Raw genomic sequence first — 25,630 nt, forward strand, 5'->3', positions numbered from 1 at the left:
TGTTTTACAGATAATATCAGATATGTCGTAACTACAATATCCTTCACTTTTCATGAATAGGCAACACATCGGTTACCATGAGTTGAGCAAGATCTGCTTACCTTTCCGGAGCATCTCAGACCACCCCAAGTTTTTGGTGGGGTTCGTGTTGCTTAGTCTTTTATGTTCTATTTTGTGTCGTCTGTACTATTATTTGTCTGGTTTTTTTTTTAGCCATGGCGTTGTCAGTTTATTTCTGATCTATGACTTTGACTGTCCCTCTGGTATCTTTCGTCCCTCTTTTATGCGATCGTAATACAAGTTGGTGGTTTAGCTAGTTTATAAAATCAGGATTATTCCACCATTTTCACCTAAACAAAATGCCTGTGCCAATTCAGGAATAGAAAATTTGTTTCCTATTCGTTTGATATGTTTGGGCTTTGATTTAGCTAATTGAAATCGAACTTTCCGTTTGGAATCTTAGTTTTTTATCCGAGTATATATCCTGTATCAGGTCAATAATATAACAGTTGTTGTCCATTCGTTTGATATGTTTTTTCATTTGGTTTAGCCAAGGGTATCTTTGATAAGGGACTTTCTGTTTTGAATTTTCCTCGGAGTTTTTTATTTTACTTTTTCGAGATACTATTTTGCCAAACGCATGAATCTGTTGACCAAATAACCATGTATATCTTTTTATTTCAACGAACTTAAATTTGCAGTCCATAATGTATTAGATATTTTATTTTGAGAAATTACACACTGTTTTTTTCTTTTTCACAGGGGAAACATGAGACTTTTCGATATTACCTCCTTATATTTGTAATATCCGAAAGCAACTGTCTTTCTCTATCTCGATTATTTGAATATCGCCAAGATCCACTTTCTATCAACTCATCAAGCGAATGTGTTTTCCGTATTAGTAATGATTCAACTGAGTTTAAGCATGCGATTTCAGAAACTATAGATTGGGAAGATGTAATGGCTCAACACATCAATATCCAAATTATATTGAATGGAAATGACACAGAAGTACATTCGAAAAATATTATTCTACCAAATCTCTGGCTTCTGACATATATTGTTTCAAATGGACCGTTTTAATATATTTCATGGCGCTCAGATTTCAGAATTCTTTCCATGAATCTACTAAATGATTATACTAAAAAGCCTATTGGTGTGAACATTAATGAAACGTCTGGACAATGCCAGGTAGAAATAGGGAGCAATACTACAACGGTTGGAATAGTTCGTTTGTTGCTACGTCTGGTCCGTACTTATGTAGTACTCAACAAGACACACGACTTTACAAATATAAACTTGTGTTATTTTTCCAAATTCCAGTGGTTTGTTAACAGTGAATGGTTTGCACTGAAAAAATATTTGGGAATACCGTTTCAGGAATTTGGTTATAAATGCTGTATGCTTAGAAACAAGACTGTATATTGTGATGACAGGCTTCATCGAAATGCAGGGTATAAATTAGTTTCATATTTTGCCGCAGTATTGTTAGTCTGCTATTCACCTTTGTTCTTGCTTTTCTTTGCAACATGTTTCGATATTGACAAAAAATCTAAATTTGAAGAACTTGCATGCAAATCAATTAAAAACAATCCAATTAAAAATTGTATACCAGTTTGTTCAGAAAATCCGATATTCATCGGGTTATTTGATGATCACGATTCAACAAATCAGAGTGATATTGGTTATTTGGGCAGATTTGAAATACACATTTTTTGATAGCTGCATGTCATGTTTAGGAACGTTTGCAAAATGTTTTAAAAATCTGTGTCAACCTAGAATCAAACGCTTGTTATTTGTTTTTATTTCACCCATATGTATTTACAAGGAAGCGCTTATTTTTTATCGACTGCATTGGAAAAATAAAGTGGAAGAATCGAACAAAAATGAAATATTATTTGGATTTACGTCTATTATAGGAGGAATAAATTCTACCGAGTTTTTGCCCCCAACTGGGACATTTTATGCTTTGGTGACTTATTGGGTACTTGGGTGTATTATATTGGTTCTACCAAAAGATTTTGAAAAATCTGTTACTTCAGTTGATGAAAATACATCGTGCAGATTTATGAGTTCTATTTTAAAATCGTTAAACGTTATATCCCCTTCCCGTTCAAACGTTTATCGTGGAGGCGGATTTACGTTTCTTCAAAGAGTTTTATTTTATTTTGATATGAGCGTCACTGATGAGTATTATGTAGACGAAACGCGCGTCTGGCGTACTAAATTATAATCCTGGTACCTTTGATAACTATTAAGTACATGCACGTTTTTACCATTAAATCCAGCGATCTGGTTATCAGTGAAAAATAGACCAACGACTTTAGTTTGCAGAATTGTATTTATTTTGGTGTTTTTTACTTTTATTATGTTACCAATTGTACCATTTTCTATTTTGATGTTATACGGATGGATGATTTATGTCTGGCAGAAAATGAAAACAAGTACCAACCAAACTGTTCATCAAGAGAACGATTCTACACAGACTACACCACGTAACAAACTAAAATGAAAGCACTGACACAAAAACATTGTGTCCAAACACGGAAACAGAAGGTGTTTTTTTTCTTACAACATTGTATTTGAAAACATGCATTGTTTTAAAAATTGGTATAGTAATCCTTTCGGGTTTCATATTCATAGTGTTCATGTACTACTTGGTGGTTATAGTTTCTTATTCTATTGTTTTACTTATTTACGTTTTGTACTTCACAACGTTGGCTTTTATTGTTTTACCTAATGCATCTTCTTAATACATGATTTTTACCATTTGGGGTATTATTTTTATAGTTCAAGTGATTAAAGATTCTAAACATTTTTACAAAGATTTATTTAATGTTATAGTTGAAGTGTGTGAAAACAACGAAAGGTTTCGACAAAAATACATTTCAGAGGTAGACAATGTTGTTTATATCAGCAAAGAACAATAGTGGTGACAGTCTTTAGACGGATACATCCAGTATTTGTTCAAATTGGGCATATTATTCTAAAAGTCGTATTTGTGCTACTTGTTTATATTTCTGCATTTCTCTTCATGAAAAGTTATTCGTATTCTTTTGTTAATGTAAGCGAACATATTTCGGTTCTTATCACCAGACTGAGTATAACTCCAATAATACTGCAGTATGAGTTTAAAACACATTGCCCCGATAAAAAAACTTGTAATAGAATCATATTCAAAACAGTGTAGCTGTGGCCATTGATTGACGATCTAAATCATCCCATTGACTGGTACAGTTTGTCTGTAACGATCACAGCTCACTATGTACTTTTTAAAGACACGTAAACTGTGGGGTCATCAAGGGTTCTCAACACATAAATACAATAATTCGAAAACCCAATTAGGAATAACATTATGTTTCGATTTATGTCAATATTCAATGTATATGAAAACATAAAGGTTATTCCTGATTAGTTTTTCGAACAAATTTTATTAAAGCGTTGAGAACCTTTGGTAACCCCACTGTTTAAATGTCTATAATAGTTATGCAGTGAGCAGTGGTTGTTACAGACAAACGTTCACCTAATCTGTCCCAGTCAATGGGATAATTTATTTCGTCATTCAATGGCCGTAGCACATTGTTTTGCATATGATTCTATTTATAATCAAATGCATTTCAGATACCAGTGATCAGCACACAAATGAAAGAAACGTTTCGAATTCCGAAACGAGTGAACCGAATGATTGCATTAACCAGATTGGTCCTGCTCCTTTAGATTAATAAGAGGGCCTTTAGTTAATCACCTAATTTAACATGTTTAATGAAATGTGTATACAATTGTCCAAAAGACCGTTATTACCTTACACTCAGAGTCGAAATAAACTTTCTGAAATGATTATTTAAGAATATGTATTGTAATTCGTGTAAAATGTTATTGTTGAAAATATACTGATTAGAAAGCGGAGAGAGATTACCACTTCTTTATATATATAAAAAAAGCTTTCTTTTCGAAACTTTAGACAACAGTAGTGTTTCAATAATGATAAACCATTTCTCATAGTTAGAACTAAATCACAATGAAGAACAAGCCAGTTGTTATTTCTCACACGTGTTAGTTTAATCAGTATCAGTTTTTCCATATAATGATTTTTTTTAATCTTTTTGATTATATTCTTCTGTATAGAGGTTTATTAATTTGAAAATGGAAATTGGGAATATGTCAAAGAGACAACAACTCGACAAAATGTGTACTAGTTCCGTGACTCCAAAAAATATGAATGAAAAAAGAGGCTCCTGACTTGGGCGCAAAAATGCAGAGGGATTAAACATGCTTTACAAGATCCCAACCCTTCCCCTAATGGGTCATTAAAACAAAAGGTGCAAATTTCGACGAGGTAACATTTTGAAAAATGATGTCATTGTTTAATACATTTAAATGTGTTCCGCTATTCTATAGTATGGTAGCAACGATATTCAGGAATATGCAATGGGAAAAATCAATTTTAACAATTTGAGGTCATGCTTTGATAGAATCGTGTCAATGTCGTTACCAATTTAAAGCATACAATTAGCTACTAAATATTATTGTTTAACATCAAACAAATGTTCCAATTTGTTGTTTAGATTAAAATTACGACTTATTGACACTATTCATATAGCTGTGCATTCTATTCAAAAATAATTTCAGAATACATTGTCGTAAAAAAGTTGGCTGTCCTAATCATGGACGTTGTTAATACTCAAATATGCACTTAAAATGAATATATGTGAATTGTGTAAGATTAAATGATGATAATATATCTAATCCTTCGTACACGACCTAAAACACTTATATTTATGAATGAAAATAAAAAAAAATGTCGCATTTTCATATAGTAACACCACTGACCCTTCAGTAACTCCAATAAACACAAAAGTATCACCATTGACATCACATTTCAAATTTTACCTTTATTAAGTTCTGAACACAGAGCCAAGAACACCGAGCAAAAGAAACAGATAAAACAAAAATTCTTAGGCTAAAATATCTCAAATTATGTAACATAACATCAATAACTAAAAATTTTCAATAGTGTTACTAAATAGTGTCATTGGTGTTACCAGCATACATCCGTTTCTGAAAACTTGTATATGTAATACATGATGTTGTTAAAACATTGTTAAATTAGTATTGTTTTTCGTAAATAATATGATGTTTCGCTTGTTTAGCATGAAAGAAACACAAAACAATGCTGATTGTCATGATATATTTAGTGGTGTTACTAAACTGGTCAATGGTGTTATTTTATCAAAATGATCACACCATTGACAGTAACACCAATGATTTAAGGTGTATTTTAAGATTCAGTTACGAAATAAGTGCTCCATTCCCCTATTATATATGTTGTTCCTGGTGCATGTTTCTATAATCAATATATATCAGAATTCAAAGTTCAGGAAATGTTTTCAAAAAAAGATTTGTATAAGGGTACACCATGGACACTATTTTCAATTATGATACAGCTTTTACTTACTTTTAAGAATTTTTCACTAAATTTCAACATAATTGTTTGGTTTTTTTTGCGAAACATGCTTACAGGTAATATTGTAAGGGAGAAACTGTTGTAAATGCCCAAATCTTGCGAAAGATAACTCTTATCCTACTAATTTGTCCTTTGGTTACACCATTGACTTAAACAATGTATCATTTCCATTTGGTGATTTTTTTTTATTATAAGACCAACATACACCTCCTAAATCATTAAAAAAATGTTTGTATGTATCAAAATGCAATAAAAAGTATTATTTTAATATATTTTCATGTCTGTGACTTAAAAAGACCCAATAACATAGTTTTGCATGTTTTTTTTATAATGTCCCTTATACATACTATCTATGCTATTGTAGAGATTTTGGTTTTGACATTACTTTTATGATTATGTTGTTTCGGACATCCTTTTGTTTAAAAATTAGTTTTGTTATACATATAATATGTCTGAACATATATGCCAGTCAGAATAACATGTGTGTCATTGATATATTGTTTACGAATAAAAATTATACTAACTTCTATGAAGATATGACTTTTTTTGTCTTTAGGTAATTGTTGTCTGAGCTGAAATGCATAAAACTATCTAAGTTAATATTTCTTCCAAACATATTTGTTTTACTACAAGTACGAAGACAATTTAGTACTACGATCGAATATCTCATTTTATGAATGTAAACCTTGATTTTCAAATGAGCTGTTTATTATATGAAAAAAGGATGTGGTATGATTGTCAATAGACAACTCTTCACAAGATACTAAATGAAACAGCAATTAATAGCTACGTGTCACTGTATGGTCGTAAACAATAAGCAAAGCCAATGCCGCATAGTCAGCTATAAAAGACCCCAATCTCCGTACAGCGATCGTTTCCTTCCGTATACTTAGTACACAACAATACAATGACCTATTTAGTGTAGTGATACGAAGTAAGTACGGAACGGATGTGAGCTCTGCGCCGGAGATTGGAAAGGCCCCTGACATACAGAATGAGACGGGTTAAACATGAAAGCGAGATTCCTTCCACTCCCGTAACTTGGGGCAGTGGTGTAACAGTACAACATAAGAACAAACTATACAAATCAGTTAGTCATATATGACTTTATAACTATAATATATCATATATAGGATACCGGTATCTTCTATAATATTGAATGCCTTTTTAAAAGAATACATTGAAGTATTAACTCGACTCATTCACAAAAAAACAAATTAAAGTCTTAAGGACTTTTATGATACATTTGTGAGTGACTTGGTCAAGTTTATACACCAATTAGCTATGTCCTGCCTTTTTCCGATTCCTATTATGATTATGTATTTTGTATGATGGTATATTTGTAATGACGACAAATAAATATGTTTAAACAAAGACATCAAATGAGACAGAAATTAACAACGGTATGTCATCGTGCGGCCTTCAACAATGAGCAAAACCCATAACGCATAGTAAACTACAAAAGGCCTCGAAATAACAAATGTAAAATAATAATTCAAACGGAAATTCATCGGCCTAATTTATGTATACAATAATTAATTACGATAAACAAAAATGTAACACAGCAACAAACGACAACCTCTAAATTACAGGCGAGATACAAAAGGATACGACTAACATGTTAACAATCTAATCTATTCTCAATACATTGTTTCTTATCTTTAAGTGATCACGAATTGTGCAGTTGTATATTGGATAACAAAATGTATTGAATAGTGATAAATATAGCATAACTCTCTAGTCACTATACATGTATGACGTTATAATACAAAGTGTCATCATCCATGACCAATATTCAATAGAACTGAATGAAAAATTATTGCAGCCTTTTGTGTGTCAATTTGTTGAAATATAAATCTTCAATATCTTCAATACTATGATCTAGCTGAATTACAAATAGACTTTTTGCTGGAGTTGTTTTTTCTTTGCTTTTGTGTTGGTGTACCACAGAAGAAGAGTTTGTTCATTTACAATATAGTATTCAGATTGTTATCGTAAAATTGTGATAACGACTGATGTTCAATATCATGTACATACAACTCTGTTGTTTCAGTAATGTGTCAATATACACCTCACAGTTGGTTATTTATTACTTGATAAATTTGCAAGAGACATGCAAGAGACATGCAATATATACAAAAAAATTGTCAAAACTGTCGTTGCAGTTGGACAAAAAGATAAACAAAATTGAGAAAGACTAATTAAGTGTTAAGACATGGGCGATCAACTTATTGAAAATGTATATGCTCAGATACATTTTCCTTAAAAAGAGAATAAGAGATACAGCAGGTAAGGGTTTATCAACAGTTTAGTTAATTAAGGCATTTTACTTCGGTCTATTTCTATCAACTATTGTTTTTTCCAAATAGTGCAAACAATTGTTTTTTGGAGGTTTTTTTTTTTTTGGTATCTTAGCATCATTAATCAAAATCACATAAGACAACTGTTACACCGTTATTGAACAACGTCAAGCAATTTTTTTGTTTTATGAACTGTTCCTCATTATTTGTACAAATACAATCCAACATCGCACCAAATCATTTTTTTTTTATTGAGGGACGAATTTGTCAGGCATGTAGCTGGAAAATATAAGTGCGCTTTCGGGTTAAAATTTTAATCTATATTAGTATCGAATGTTTACATTTATAAGAGAGGCAATAGATACCAAACCTATAAGTCGAAAATAAACGGACAACTCCATGGCAAACAAGAATGCGTCCCTAGAAAACGGGTGCCCCATCCGCACTATCATGCTCTATGTTCAGTGGATCGTGAAAATGGGGTAAAACCTTTAATTTAAAAATCATAGGGAATATGTGTACTATGTTTCAAGTTGATTGGACTTCAGTTCCATCAAAAACTACCTCGACCAAAACCTTTAACCTGAAGCGGGACAAACGGACTGACGAACGCACAGACCAGAAAACATAAAGCACCTAAATTGGACATTAAAACGACAAAAAGACCAACATATAACTACACAAATCATTATTTTATAGAAAACTGCAGACTGAGCACCACAAATATAACCGAATATCGGAAGTTATCTCAGGTGTATCGGAAGGGTAAGCATATTCTGTAAGACATTAACATGCTTGTAAAGACTGTAAAAATAATTATGTTAACAGAGGGAACTACATGATCAATATAATGGAGATTTCTTAGAAATATTTAAATCTTTGATATTCTTTAATCTAGTATTAAACACTGATAGCTTTATGTTCATGCACATTTCAGAAAAACAGATCACGTATTACATATGTATCAGTAGCTCATGGAAGGTGGTATTTATTAGAAGTTATAGGAAATGATGACAACCAATACACTGTCATGAGCGGGACACCATGGTTTTAAATAAATCGAAACTTATGTTTGTAATTTTGATTTCTTCTCCAACGACGGCTTAGAAATACTAACATCAAAATAACATTTTATAACATATTTATTCGTTATCATGTTACATGATAATATTAAATTTTGTTTGGAAAATTAATGTTATGTCTAATTTAATCATAAAATGTTAAGAGATTTTTGCAGTACGTATTTTCACATTTCATTTAATTAATTGAACGAATAATCTACATGACGTGTAAAACAATCCTCCAATATTAGGATTCGAAAACAAGAGTAAATTGTTCTTATTCAAATAAATGTTCCGGAGTCTTGATATTAAATTTAGACAACAGTATTTTTTCAAAAAGCCATTATTCAATAATTCAAGGTAAAATAAAAATTGAAGCAATTGCATTAAATTCAAAAGATCGAAACCAAGTGTACCAAAATGGAAATCGGCTACTACTTTGCATACATAACTATGCAATCAATACTCATGCTCAGTCAATGCTCTATCAATTACCTTTCATGTGTACCCTGATAAGAATAACACACATTTTGTATAAATTTTAAGACATTTTTTTAATATTAATATGTAGAAACACGAAGCCTGCCTATGGATGCTTGATTTTCTCGTTTTGTTGAAGATCCATACATCTAGGTTGCCTTGGGCTGTTTTCTGCTCTTTTGTAAGATCGTTGTCTACTTGTCCCCATTTCCATTCTTAATGTTAATTCTGAAGGTCATAGTGTTTTGGGACAATGTTGTATGCGTTTACTAAGTTGAAAAATTATAAGAGCTGGTGAAATGCGTGTTCAAATGATTATCTTATTGACGAAAAATATATTCAACTCAAGACCGTTTTTCTTTCAAATAATTCGTACATTCAACTAGAAAACAATGGTAAATCCATGAAAAATGCTCTGATACAATTCAATTTCCCGGATACATTATGCATGTTTCATTAGAATAAGGGAGACTGGCAAATATTTACCCAAAATAAAATAATTGAAAGTTCGATTCCTAAACTATTTTTACATCAATAGTGTGTCTGGTTGTTAAAAAGTATGCTTCATAATTTTGGTCTGATTTTCATAGTAACTGTTTTAAGTGAATAATCAGAGCCATTCCACGCTTTCCAATACATTCCATCCCCGCTCACCACGCCGCCATTGTAGTAAAAGCCGTTAAGATTTGTTTGTGTACATCTATTGAACCACCATCCAGCGTGTTCTGAGTCTAGAGCGCAATTACGTAGGGAATTGTCGTTGTCATTATCGAAAGTAGAGAAAGCCATACCATTTAATTTGCAGCATTCTCGAGAAGGGGAAAGTATGCTGTCTCCTGAAATTATTTGAATTAGTAGAACATGTAGTATATAAACTGATACCGACAATTGTAAATCAACCGATGATTATCCCATTCGCACTGAACAGAGGCTTTATAAATGTTGCTGACAGTGGGGTAAATACCTGAATTTGACAAGTAATCTTTAATATTATCACATAACACATAGTTCGATAAATGTTCAAATCTGAAAACCATTATACGCATATATATTAGTTTGCCAATGAAGCTTCATTCTTCTCATTGAACTGTAAACTGTGACATGTATGAGAGTAAATCGTAGCGGTTAGGGTGGGTACACTACGTGTGTATACGACAGATTTGACGAAGAGACATTCATTGTGAATTCATATTGGTCGTTATAAGCTTATGCTTGAATTTACTCCCATAGGATTCAATAAAACAGTTGAAAAAAGAGGGGAAACAGGAAGCTAAAAATAATAAAAATTATCGTGTGGAACATTTTGATCGTCGGTAAATTACAGCTGAGTATACAAGGAGTAAAATGATTAAGGAGGCAAACAGTTATTCACACCTGGCTTATCATAAAAACAATAAGGATAATTCTATGAATGTATGTTAATCTAACAATTAGATGAAGTACACTGATATAATGTCGTAGAAATATGAATTTGATGAACTGGACTGGGTTGCACAAACGTTATTTAAATTTAAGTGTCATTTAAATATACGTTAAACCATAATTAAAATTAAGTAACCGTTATTCCTGTTGCACAAAGGTTTATTAGAGGTAAGTAACACTTAAAGGTTACTTAAACTTAAATGTGGCAAAGGGGTACTTTTAAATATTTAAATATCGATTAAATATGGAAGACATGCTGCTTTTCGGCAATCTTGCTGGTAATATAAGGCCACCATTGGCACCTAGAAAGTATAGAGAAAGGCTACTCACCCTAAATGATTTGACAGACAAACAGCTTCGTTCCAGATATAGATTTGGGAGACAATCTATCCAAAGGATAACTGATATTGTTCGTGACGATATTACACACCCGACCCAGAGAAGTCACGCACTAAGCGCAGAAATGCAGGTACTAAATGTAGATTTTAAACTCTTGTAAACATGGTTTTGAAAAACAATCACATTCTCCAATGTTTGTTTCTATTTTTGTGTGTTTACGAACATAACCACCATTTGCGACATCATTTTTCTTAGAATAAAAACACTCGGCGCTACACAAGATCATCTGCACACTGAGTATTAAATTCTTTCATAAATGCCGAAATCCAAAATATGTGTCAAACATTTACCACCATCAACTTTGTTTACATTTTTTCAAAGGGACGTAATACATTTTACGGGGTTCAAAAAGGGATACAGTTTCTTATAAAATTTAACTTTTTGTAAAGTCATTGGGGGAGGGGAGGGAAACCTGGAAACGTGTAATTTATCTATGAAATTCGTTACTGTTCGTGTGACATATTAATAGTGATATAATAGAGACACGCTGTTAAAAAACAATAATTATTATTTTCAGTGATTTATTTAAAACACATAATTTCAACGTGCACAACTTTAATTATACCTTTGTTATTATTTTAGAAATAAAACGAATTAATATGAAGAAGGGGCAGGACCTTTTTCGGACGTCGGGATCGGATGTTTTTATGATCGGGATTTCTGGATTGATCCTTTCGGGACCCGGGAATTCTTGTTTCGAATTTTAGGATGCCGAGATTTTTTTTTTAATTCTGGACCTCTGGATTTCATTAGTTTAAGCCCGGGATTTCGGGATAAGGACCCTCTTTTAAGTATCAATATATATATATGTATGTATAATAATTAATAATTAACGATTATTCATTTAATCGCTAAACTAAGAAACGCCGGTTCCTGCATGTTTATAATCTTGAAAATATAAATATAGATATTAAATTAAATACATATATTTTTGTATGAAGAGATTATGTTTCGAACATCATATACGGTTGTGTGCAAACGTGTCAAATGACGAAAAGGACCCGATACTTGTACCTTATTTCGGGGTTCAGGGATAAATTTTTGCAATAAAATGCATGTAATATATGATTTTTAAAGCGTTTTAAGTGTATAATCGGTGGCGGATCCAGAAATTTTCATAAGTGGGGGCCCACTGACTGGCCTAAGAGGGGGCCCGGTCCAGTCATGCGCCAGTGATTCCCTATTTAAGCAACCAATTTTTCAAGTTTCTCAAAAAAGGGGGGCCCGGGCCCCTGCCCCCCCCCCCCCCCCCTGATTTCGCCTCTGATAATGTATATATATAAATGGTTAATGAACTGTTAGCACGCAAGTTTTTAAAATAAACTCATCATATATAATGTTTTAACAGGTGCTTGTTGCTTTGAGGTTCTTTGCATCTGGTAGTTTCATGCAGGTCATAGGAGATACTGTGGGTATAGATAAATCAACAGTTAGTAGATGTGTAAATCAATAAAAAATCAAATAAGCTCTCAAAAACTAAAAGATTTTGTTTTTGTTTTAGTATTTCTTGATTTATATTACAGTATACAATTATTATTTTCGTAGGTAAATTTACAAACATTGTAGCGAGGTGGCCTGGAAGTGTTCATGACAGTCATATCATGAGATGTTCACAAATATCTGAACATTTGGAGCAAGCTCATAAATGTGTAGAAGATGGATTAATACTTGGTGACAGCGGCTACGCATGTAGAAGTTTCCTGATGACGCCTTATATCAGACCGACAGAGCCTTACCACGAGAGATTTAATACAGCTCACACGCGCACAAGATGCTGCATTGAAAGAACATTTGGGTGGTGGAAGAAACGATTTTATTGCTTGCACGCAGAATTAAGACTGCAACCAGAGAAAGTATGCACCTTAATTATGGCATGTGCAGTTTTGCACAATCTTGCAATAGAGATGAGAGAACCGATGGAGGATCCTGACGATGAAATTCAAATGTTTTGGAACATCAGCAAAGATTTCCAAGGACCAGACGAAGGACGTGTTGTGAGAGATCACATTGCAAGGACATTTTTTGCATAATAATTTTATTATATTACACTGAAGCACATTAAAGAATAATATCACAGATAACATATATTATAAATGTTCAAAAATTGTACATCATCTTTTTCTTTGTTTCATGGTTCATGCATTTAATGCATCAAGAGTTAGTAGGGCGTCGTTCTCTTGTATTTCCCACTGGTTCAGCCTTCTAATTTCAAGTTTTAGCTTTTCGTTTTCCAGTTTAATTTTCTCTACCTCAAGTTTAAATTTTTCTTCCTGGACTGTTAATACATCATATTGTTTCCTTGCTAGCATTTCCTGAGTTATAACATGTGAAGTCTTCACTGAGTTTTTCTTAGAGTATGGAGTGCTTGTGTATCTTGGTAACGAAATTGCAGTAGCGGGAGTGCACGTAATAGTATCATAGGTATCATTGTTTACTAACAAACAACTTTCTGGTTGAACTTCAACCTCACACCCTGAGAAAGATTCAGCTGGAGATATATTTGGTGAAAAGATTGAGTCTGAATTATCTGAAAATATAAAGATTGAAAATGCATGAATTATACGGTATCGATTAGACTGGCATGAAGAAGGCAGTGTTTGAATATATATTACAGAAAGAAAGTAAAATACTTATTGTTTTAACCTGCCAAAATATTTACATAGTATAGACTATCTTCAAGAAAATGTTAATATGTCAATTAAAATGTTGATATACAATGTATATAAATATATTGAACTGCCGTCAGTAATTTGACAAGTAATCTTTAATATTATCACATAACACATAGTTCGATAAATGTTCAAATCTGAAAACCATTATACGCATATATATTAGTTTGCCAATGAAGCTTCATTCTTCTCATTGAACTGTAAACTGTGACATGTATGAGAGTAAATCGTAGCGGTTAGGGTGGGTACACTACGTGTGTATACGACAGATTTGACGAAGAGACATTCATTGTGAATTCATATTGGTCGTTATAAGCTTATGCTTGAATTTACTCCCATAGGATTCAATAAAACAGTTGAAAAAAGAGGGGAAACAGGAAGCTAAAAATAATAAAAATTATCGTGTGGAACATTTTGATCGTCGGTAAATTACAGCTGAGTATACAAGGAGTAAAATGATTAAGGAGGCAAACAGTTATTCACACCTGGCTTATCATAAAACAATAAGGATAATTCTATGAATGTATGTTAATCTAACAATTAGATGAAGTACACTGATATAATGTCGTAGAAATATGAATTTGATGAACTGGACTGGGTTGCACAAACGTTATTTAAATTTAAGTGTCATTTAAGTATACGTTAAACCATAATTAAAATTAAGTAACCGTTATTCCTGTTGCACAAAGGTTTATTAGAGGTAAGTAACACTTAAAGGTTACTTAAACTTAAATGTGGCAAAGGGGTACTTTTAAATATTTAAATATCGATTAAATATGGAAGACATGCTGCTTTTCGGCAATCTTGCTGGTAATATAAGGCCACCATTGGCACCTAGAAAGTATAGAGAAAGGCTACTCACCCTAAATGATTTGACAGACAAACAGCTTCGTTCCAGATATAGATTTGGGAGACAATCTATCCAAAGGATAACTGATATTGTTCGTGACGATATTACACACCCGACCCAGAGAAGTCACGCACTAAGCGCAGAAATGCAGGTACTAAATGTAGATTTTAAACTCTTGTAAACATGGTTTTGAAAAACAATCACATTCTCCAATGTTTGTTTCTATTTTTGTGTGTTTACGAACATAACCACCATTTGCGACATCATTTATCTTAGAATAAAAACACTCGGCGCTACACAAGATCATCTGCACACTGAGTATTAAATCCTTTCATAAATGCCGAAATCCAAAATATGTGTCAAACATTTCCCACCATCAACTTTGTTTACATTTTTTCAAAGGGACGTAATACATTTTACGGGGTTCAAAAAGGGATACAGTTTCTTATAAAATTTAACTTTTTGTAAAGTCATTGGGGGAGGGGAGGGAAACCTGGAAACGTGTAATTTATCTATGAAATTCGTTACTGTTCGTGTGACATATTAATAGTGATATAATAGAGACACGCTGTTAAAAAACAATAATTATTATTTTCAGTGATTTATTTAAAACACATAATTTCAACGTGCACAACTTTAATTATACCTTTGTTATTATTTTAGAAATAAAACGAATTAATATGAAGAAGGGGCAGGACCTTTTTCGGACGTCGGGATCGGATGTTTTTATGATCGGGATTTCTGGATTGATCCTTTCGGGACCCGGGAATTCTTGTTTCGAATTTTAGGATGCCGAGATTTTTTTTTAATTCTGGACCTCTGGATTTCATTAGTTTAAGCCCGGGATTTCGGGATAAGGACCCTCTTTTAAGTATCAATATATATATATATGTATGTATAATAATTAATAATTAACGATTATTCATTTAATCGCTAAACTAAGAAACGCCGGTTCCTGCATGTTTATAATCTTGAAAATATAAATATAGATATTAAATTAAATACATATATTTTTGTATGAAGAGATTATGTTTCGAACATCATATACGGTTGTGTGCAAACGTGTCAAATGACGAAAAGGACCCGATACTTGTACCTTATTTCGGGGTTCAGGGATAAATTTTTGCAATAAAATGCATGTAATATATGATTTTTAAAGCGTTTTAAGTGTATAATCGGTGGCGGATCCAGAAATTTTCATAAGTGGGGGCCCACTGACTGGCCTAAGAGGGGGCCCGGTCCAGTCATGCGCCAGTGATTCCCTATTTAAGCAACCAATTTTTCAAGTTTCTCAAAAAAGGGGGGCCCGGGCCCCTGCCCCCCCCCCCCTGATTTCGCCTCTGATAATGTATATATATAAATGGTTAATGAACTGTTAGCACGCAAGTTTTTAAAATAAACTCATCATATATAATGTTTTAACAGGTGCTTGTTGCTTTGAGGTTCTTTGCATCTGGTAGTTTCATGCAGGTCATAGGAGATACTGTGGGTATAGATAAATCAACAGTTAGTAGATGTGTAAATCAATAAAAAATCAAATAAGCTCTCAAAAACTAAAAGATTTTGTTTTTGTTTTAGTATTTCTTGATTTATATTACAGTATACAATTATTATTTTCGTAGGTAAATTTACAAACATTGTAGCGAGGTAGCCTGGAAGTGTTCATGCATATATATGACAGTCATATCATGAGATGTTCACAAATATCTGAACATTTGGAGCAAGCTCATAAATGTGTAGAAGATGGATTAATACTTGGTGACAGCGGCTACGCATGTAGAAGTTTCCTGATGACGCCTTATATCAGACCGACAGAGCCTTACCACGAGAGATTTAATACAGCTCACACGCGCACAAGATGCTGCATTGAAAGAACATTTGGGTGGTGGAAGAAACGATTTTACTGCTTGCACGCAGAATTAAGACTGCAACCAGAGAAAGTATGCACCTTAATTATGGCATGTGCAGTTTTGCACAATCTTGCAATAGAGATGAGAGAACTGATGGAGGATCCTGACGATGAAATTCAAATGTTTTGGAACATCAGCAAAGATTTCCAAGGACCAGACGAAGGACGTGTTGTGAGAGATCACATTGCAAGGACATTTTTTGCATAATAATTTTATTATATTACACTGAAGCACATTAAAGAATAATATCACAGATAACATATATTATAAATGTTCAAAAATTGTACATCATCTTTTTCTTTGTTTCATGGTTCATGCATTTAATGCATCAAGAGTTAGTAGGGCGTCGTTCTCTTGTATTTCCCACTGGTTCAGTCTTCTAATTTCAAGTTTAAGCTTTTCGTTTTCCAGTTTAATTTTCTCTACCTCAAGTTTGAATTTTTCTTCCTGGACTGTTAATACATCATATTGTTTCCTTGCTAGCATTTCCTGAGTTATAACATGTGAAGTCTTCACTGAGTTTTTCTTAGAGTATGGAGTGCTTGTGTATCTTGGTAACGAAATTGCAGTAGCGGGAGTGCACGTAATAGTATCATAGGTATCATTGTTTACTAACAAACAACTTTCTGGTTGAACTTCAACCTCACACCCTGAGAAAGATTCAGCTGGAGATATATTTGGTGAAAAGATTGAGTCTGAATTATCTGAAAATATAAAGATTGAAAATGCATGAATTATACGGTATCGATTAGACTGGCATGAAGAAGGCAGTGTTTGAATATATATTACAGAAAGAAAGTAAAATACTTATTGTTTTAACCTGCCAAAATATTTACATAGTATAGACTATCTTCAAGAAAATGTTAATATGTCAATTAAAATGTTGATATACAATGTATATAAATATATTGAACTGCCGTCAGTAAAATTAAAATTAGATACATCATGGGCCATAGTTCATTCTGATTAAAATCAAACCTCTCACGGTTTGTTTGTATATATTGTGTGTTGGAGGCAGGGGCGGATCCAGTCATTTAAAAAGGGGGGTCCCAATCCAGGAGAAAAGAGGGGCCTGATGGGGGAGCATCACATTGTTCTAGTAAAAAATAACCAATAAAGATGCCGAGCAAAACGAGCCAATTTTGTTTGGGTCTAGGCAATTCATTTCCAAAAATGTGAGAAAGAAAGTTTTTTTCCGACTAAAAAGGGGCCATACTATTCTATTCCAAAATAAACCCACGTGAGACCCCCATCCTAAATCTATATAACGTTACTCCTATTAATTTCTGACTGTGGGATATTTTGAGGAAGACGCACTGTACGAATTCAATGTTCAATGATTAGAGTAAAGAGAGGTGGTACAATTGCTAATGAGAGAACTAACCAGCAAGGTTTGAACAAAGTAGATGTATGCACTGATGGGCAACCATGCCGCGGCCTTTAATAATGACGAGAGAGAGAGAGAGAGAGAGAAAAAAAATACAATGCAAATGCCCGACAGGAAAAATATGAAGCAATATATTAAACTTGGGAAACTAATGTTGTTTAGCCTAATTGACAATAAAACAATGATTCAGGAAAATTGATCGAATACACGACCTCTCGCAATGTAAGCAATGATATTATATAGTTCTTGTCTAAATTATAGGACTTTAATTTATATTTGTCTCAGAAAAAAGGTAACTGCAAATTACCAGTTTTGTGTCAATTGTAGCAATAAACTAATAATAGTTACCAACATCTAAATTATGTGTTAATGTTTATTGCATAGATTTCTTTCTATTAGCATTAAGGATCATAAATATTTTCCACGACTACATTGTACATTATTTTGAACTAAGATCAACTATGGCTACACAAATGCTCCTCGACGAAAATATAAAAAAAGATGTGGTATTATTGCCAACTAAGAAAGCATTTATTAATTTTTGCGTAGTGTAAAGGTGGGGTAGGAGTGGTCCTGATTCCGAATTCCCGGGCTTAAAGACACAAAATCCCGATCGCGGTCCAGATTTTAAATAAAGTTAATTCCCGTCGATCCCAAATTAGAAAAAAAAGAATTCCCGGATCCCGAAAGGGTCAATCCTGAAATCCCGAACTTAAAAACACCCGATCCCAAAGACCCGAAAAAAAACCTATACCCCTCCCCTCTAGCATGAAAATACTTTTTAAATTAATAAAAACAATCATTTATCTCGGAACAAGTCGATTGTCTTTTTTTTTAAACTCAATGTTGAAATAACGTTTACCCAAATTATTAATTGTGTTTATGCAAGAATTATCACGTTAGACATGTTAGAAATGATACAAAAAATTCAAGTACTGTAACATAGAATAAATCGATAATGGTGTGCTTTAAAAACACCTATAATTGTACCTCATTACTACCGTGACGTCATGTTAAAAATCGAAACGCTAAAATATTTCTCTAAGAGGCAATAGTGCAGGAGAATTGAATTAAAAATAATAATATTTGTGAGAGTAAGAATATTGGGAAATATTGGATTATTACACAGAAACCAATGAAACCGGTAAGGTTTTTTTCTATTTCTGAAGTAAGCTCGAGTTAATATCCGTTCGACTTTGTTGACGGTTGCGAAATGTGCTTGGTCACAGTCATATGGTTTCATTTTGACTTATAATTGAGAGGTCAGAGAATAAGAAATCGTAAATATTGAAAAATTAGTAAATAGCGAATGACGATATTCATTCCACAAACAGTGTGTGAGCGTCCTTATATATACAATTAATTTTATTATTATACAAATGTGGACTACCCTTCAAAAAGGCCCCACAATTTATTTTTAAGGAATGTGTTTACAAATATTGATCAGCTGATGCGTAGTTGAGAGAATTAGAATGTGTATTTCCTTTATTTTTAAATTTAAGAGTAACACGATAAGAGAAAAAGAGAAAGAATAAGCACCTTCAGAAGTTACAAGAATCACTGAAGATTCACAACCATTCAGGCCAACGAAACTGGAACAATCCTTCATCATTTCAACTATTTTCTCTGTTTCATTTGACATTGGTTTAGGTGCCGGCCCACCACCTGTTTGCTTTGAATATTTGTTTTTTTCAGCATACTGTGTTTTTGCCTTTGATTGCAAGTTTTGCCATTTGGTTTTAACTTCTTTGCCTGTGCGACAATGTAATCCAAGAGCATTGATTTGGAATGCTATGGTCTTCCAGACCCCTGTTTTCTGTGCATTTGTAATGGCGTTGGTCAATTTGCTTCTTATTACAGTTAAATTTTGTTCAACCAGTTGCCTGAGTAAGGAAATTTCTGATGAATCCCAGTTTGATGATCGTTTTTTTCTATCAGCGTCTACTTGGTTCTCCATTTTGATTCCGTACAAAATTCGCGAAAATGCACGCGAATAAGGGAACTGTTTTAGAACCAGTTGATTCTGGATTAAATAATACTTAAAGTTGTTAAATAACACTTAAGTAATTGAAGGCGTAATTAAGCTTTGAGCAACAGATTTTAAACTGTTGTTTAACTAATTATTATTTAAGAAGTTAAGTAGCATTTATCTTTTAAATAATGTTTAAATTAAATGACGTTTGTGCAACCCAGTCCTGATCTCTGGTGGAAATGATTTTTTTCAGGAATCTACAATCTCACAATGTATTGCTATTTTTAGTTTATGTAAATAAAACAAATCGAACAAGACGATTTTTTTGTGCCATATAATTTCTTTTTATTATTTGTGTTAACAAACATAACAAACATGATAGAACCGCATGAACACAAAAAGGTGCGATACCGGGTGCGTCTACAGAGTAAGCATCTCCTGCTATGTATTCATCACTCGCCATATAAATTCGCACTCACTATGTATATACAAGGAGTTCAATCTTAGATTTAAAAAGCCTATATATTTATGACTTGATGATTTTTCCTGGATTCTTCAATCTTGACTTAGAGTATGATTTGTAAGGACGAAATTTTACAAATCAGTAAAAGCTAGTTTTATTTCTTTTAAAATTTTGTGTGTATGATGAAGAATGCAAAATTAAATTAAATGTTCTTTCGTAGTGTAATGATTTGTGAATTCTTAACATGAATGTGACATACCGACAGTTCCATTATAATCGCCTATAGTTAGTTTATAGTTGGTTGTTTCATTTCCGATAAAGAATGTGTCATACTCAGCGTATCGTGTCTCATTGTTCCAATCCTGGAGGTCAATTCTGAGCGTGTAGTCTTTTGTTGACAGGATACTCTGCAAATTATCGTTACCTGAAAATATTCATATTTCCTGTCTTATTTTGTAACTCCTCTATACATGCTATATGTTCGCGTAAAATTTTTTTAAGAACTTCCAAAGGAATATTAAGATACACATACACTAATCTTTTTAGATCATTTTTAAAAAGTCATTTCTAAGGAATAATTCCTTAAAATAAGAACCAATAATATAGAGGAAAAATATAATGTTTGAATATCACCATTTGATATACACACATACCACGTTTGATAACCGACAATGGAAAACAGTTGAACCTGAATTTTATGTCATGGTTATGTGGGACTCCAATCTATGGTGGGTTCCAAATCTATGGCAGATTTTTAATCTATGGTAAATGTGACGTCATGCAATTCCTAATCCAATGAAATATATGGTAGATGTTTTACAACCTAAACTATGGCAAGTTTTGTAATTTCCTAGTCTATGGCGGATTAACGTTGTTTTTCAAATCTATGGAAAATTTTGCGCATATTGAAAACGATGCAGCACATTTTCGACCAATTACTTGTCTTAAACAAGTGGAAATTTACGACAACGACGAGCATGTCTATAATCATTAATGAATTAAACATTACATAATGGTAAAAAAAAATCATATAACATAATACATACTTCAAGATCAAATGATGTGGTCCGTAAAAAAAAATTAAAAAAAATGATCTGGGCATGGTACCTGTTTAACCCATTCATTAAATCAACTTACCAACAAAAAGGCCGTTTTTTATATAAAAATCAATAAAAAAGTAACATTTTGAATTTTTAAAAAAACATTTATTTCAGCGATATTGTAAATACATCTATTTTATTTGTTGACGATTAAAATTAAATTTGTATCCGATAATTTTATCTTTCAGTTTACAAACTTTGCCAGCAATAGACAGTTAACTACAGCACATTTTGTCCCTTTTTCTGAATATAAGATCACGTCTCCTTTTAAACCACTCGCAAATATTTGTCAATGAAATAACTTCATCTTGATTGGTATTTATAAGATTTTATAAGGCGTTATTCAATTGTGACGTTATATGTTACTCTTAAACCCAGATCTGCCATAGATTTGGAGGAAACAAAATCTGCATAGCTTTGAGTTGTTCGGCGTTTGTAACGTTACATTTTTCATAGATTAGATATCTGCCATAGATTTAGAACCCGCCATAGGTTTGAGTCCTACACATATATGTAGCATATTTGTTAGAAAAAGAAAAAACATTTGAGTTTAAAATTTGACAAACCTAGCCAGTATTCACAGTTGACATTTCCAAAACCTTGTTTATATTCTTGCCAATTTCTGTAGAAATCTGTTGTTCCATCTAACCTTCTTTGTATAACCTACTAATGTAGAAACACAAATGTTGCAGTGTCCCTACAATCTGTTTCCACCGACCTAGGTAGTTCAATCAATTCATTTGTATGACCACTTTCCGCACATTTTCATGACAATTCAAGTACATAATTTGGGAAAAAGAATGAAATTCTTCAATCATCTGTCATTCACTACAAAATTTTAACATTAACTGTTTTATTTTAATGTATTTTTTTCAAACTAGCATTTTGTGCACAAATTTTATTATTTTAACTTGGTCAAACATTAATAATGTTAATTGTTTATTTGCTATTATGGTTACATGTAAGTCACACAATACTTCAAATCAATAACCACAAAGTTGAACATGTTTTAGATACTTAAATAGCTTTGTTTTACTTTAAAATTAGTGTACATGAATTTTCTTGTAAAAGACTTTCCTTAATCTTATCAACAACTTCCAGATGTATTGCTTTTGAAAACATTCCGTACTATTGTTCGTTCATATTTTCCCTTATGTAGTTACCTTGCCCACGAGATTTTTTTTTGGATTCGATAACTGATCGACGCACACTATTCTATTATATTCAAACTGTGAATAATAATTTTCTATTTTGTTATTAAAATTTGTAAGCCATTTATTACTTGTTTTTTTTCAGAAATACATCCTAGCATTCTAATTGAGGGTAAATTTTACTTGTAAAATACATTATGACCTAATGATCTGTCGTTGACTGAAGTCAAGTGCATATTGCAAACTGTCAATTTTAATCAAATCCGAAAGTCCTTATCAACCAACAATTATTTGGTCTGTTATAAAATCTCGATATTAACATCAGTGTTGCTGTTGTTCGTAAAGGAAGTTATTTGTACATCTGCAATATGAAATCTATAGTTTATCAATACATTTTACACTCTAGCTTAGATTGTCAATTGAAATATACCGTCCATTTGCCATCAGTCTTCATATCACAGTAGGCATCAAAAGATCCATCTCTATGATACATCGTATAAGTTCCACTTGCGCTTCCCTGTGGAATGTCACTACAGTCACGAAATGTATCTGGAATATGATAAATACGTAATTTGTAAGCTTATCGCAAAACAAAAACCAAAAAATCAAGTACTAGTAAATAGTAAAACTTAAAAACACATATTGATAAGTTATAAGGTAAAAAAAAAGTTAAAGAAAACCAAAAAGATAGCCCAAAACAGTACATGACAAGGTTATTTATCTTATTTCGATATTAGAGAAAGAAATGGTTACCAAACTGAATATATTGCTAGTTTATTCAACATTTCTAATAAATAGTACAATTATAGTGGACTGTAAATTATGATGAACGCACATACATAAGCCTTTCAATATTTCACGATATTAAATTTTACAAATGTACATGTAGCATCACATTTTTAACCTCAGAAGTAAAAAACAAACGTTGCTTTTTTAATATTTTTCTAGCTTTGCTATGCAATTAAATGTGTATTCCATAAATTTTGGTTGACATTAATCCTCGTAGAAATGTAGAATATTCATTTTTAGATTTTAGTTTGGTTTTCGTCCAGTGGAAAATACGTTAAGGAAAAGAACAATTTACGCTTTAATGTAATACGTACGTCATACAATACAGGGATCAACCAGGTTGATTGATGGATAATTTGCAATGCCTAATGAAAATTAGGGTATATTTGATTGGGATAAAAATTAGACATATAATATGCCACAACTTAACCCCACATAGAGTTATTACAACGGTCCTTTAAAGGAACATTTGTGTAGGTAATCGTGTACATACATGCAAATATATCAAAGGAATTGAGAACATTTTTCAGAGGCAATAGTATATTTGTCAAATGTACTGTGTATACTTTGCTTTAACATGTTTAATACTAGTATGAGGTAAGCACAATGATTTGTATAGAGATTTCAAGTTCATAAAAGTAATTATATACTATGTAATAGTTTTTATCTAACGTTTCGACTTCCATAGGCAAGAGTAAAACTACCGATAATATATATGTTACACTTTAGAATGTGTGAGGCTTTAATTATATGCACTTTAACATTTTAATAACGAACGTATCAGATGAGGATTGATCTGTAAAGACTGGTTGAGCGAACAGAAATCTATACCTACGTGATTAAAAAAAACCCACATAATTCTTATTCCAGTCCACACACAAGTATTACCTAAATAAACATCTTTAAGGTTTTTTCCCTGCCTCCCTAAACAGAAGCGGAATATAACATGCATAACAGGGGAACATTCAAATCTTACAGATCTTAAGGAAACTACAACATCGTACTAAAAAAGAACAATACCATATATGAATTTGGAACATAGCAACGTAAATCACAAAAAAAACTGGAGACCATTACATGTGCCCCCGCAGGGTAAGTAGACATTTCTTTACATGTATAACCCCTTAAAAATACATGTTTGATCACTAAAATGCTTTTCAAGCTTTAGGCATCACACAAAAAGCGCATTGGTAAATGCTGTTTATCCTACCCTTAGATATATTCGAATTCGTAAATTATTATTCAACAGAACTCAAAACAATGAAATGACAACATACCATGCTACTATTCCGATTACCCTTGATGTATTGCCGTCAAACGTAAATAAAAAAACAACCTGTTACGAAATCTCAGTTCTAATTAAAAGTATACACATGTTTCCATCAACTGTTTTGAATGTTAACTATAAAACAAACCTGTAAACTGATATGGTAATTTTCGGATGAAAGTTCTGTTCGCAGATAGTTCTGTTTCCGATATACAACAAGAGTTTAACATACATTTCTTTGTTGATTTATCAAAACTTGCAGAACAGCAGGTTAGATAAGCTGCACACCAGCTTGCACAAAATATGTGAGAGACATCTTTCATTTCTCCAATTGTTGATTTAGTTGAAGGAATTGCTTTATCCTCTTCAATTGCAAACTTTTCCTTCTGTATTCTTATGATGAAGCCGGTAGCGAAAACAAGGATATTGAACCAAACAACAAAATTAAGACGGTTCAACATGTTGCTTAACATTCAATTCAAATATGCCAAATTTAATACGAGAACCACATTTTTATATGTAATGAATTTTCATATTTTTTATTAGTCTATTTCTAGCAAATTAAAAGTACAAACTAACTTTTTCTTCAACTTGGATATTTGAAGGTAAAAAAAAATAAAATATATTACAAGTAATTATACATTTTATGTAGGCCATGACTCAGAACTAATTACTTCTGTTGCAAATTATTAAGAAGTGCTTGTAACATCAATGCAGAAACTTTTAAAATACGATAGTTTTGCACTTTAAGTTTGCACATTTTAAATTGAAATTGAAAATAAATATTAGCAGCATTCTTAAATTTATGACTATAGAACTATAACATATCCTTATAGTGCAGACTAGAAATATGTCAACACGACAATTGTTTGCAAAGATAATTAATATTTGTTTTAATTTGTCAAAGGTGTATACAGAACGTATCGATGATGTGGCAAACAACGTG

At 32.4% G+C, this 25,630-nt stretch overlaps 1 protein-coding gene across 2 annotated transcripts; it reads right to left on the reverse strand.

The window, feature by feature from the left end:
• Window positions 1–9,262: 9,262 nt before the first annotated feature.
• Window positions 9,263–25,288, reverse strand: LOC139522426 (fibrinogen-like protein 1). Of its 2 annotated transcripts, none has more exons than XR_011664424.1 (5): window positions 24,833–25,286; window positions 23,059–23,177; window positions 22,044–22,143; window positions 20,637–20,801; window positions 9,263–10,141 (listed from the first exon to the last, which is right to left on the reverse strand). XR_011664424.1 is itself a non-coding variant. In XM_071315940.1 (5 exons), exons 1-5 carry the CDS (start codon window positions 25,155–25,157, stop codon window positions 9,870–9,872), a joined length of 978 nt encoding a protein of 325 aa, XP_071172041.1. In that variant the 5' UTR covers window positions 25,158–25,288; the 3' UTR covers window positions 9,263–9,869. The 2 variants fall into 2 exon arrangements, 1 of the variants encoding a protein (XP_071172041.1); XM_071315940.1 differs by having other exon boundaries at window positions 22,044–22,140; window positions 24,833–25,288.
• Window positions 25,289–25,630: the final 342 nt, after the last annotated feature.

This window comes from Mytilus edulis, chromosome 5 (genome assembly GCF_963676685.1).
Source record: "Mytilus edulis chromosome 5, xbMytEdul2.2, whole genome shotgun sequence".
Lineage (NCBI taxonomy): Eukaryota > Metazoa > Mollusca > Bivalvia > Mytilida > Mytilidae > Mytilus > Mytilus edulis.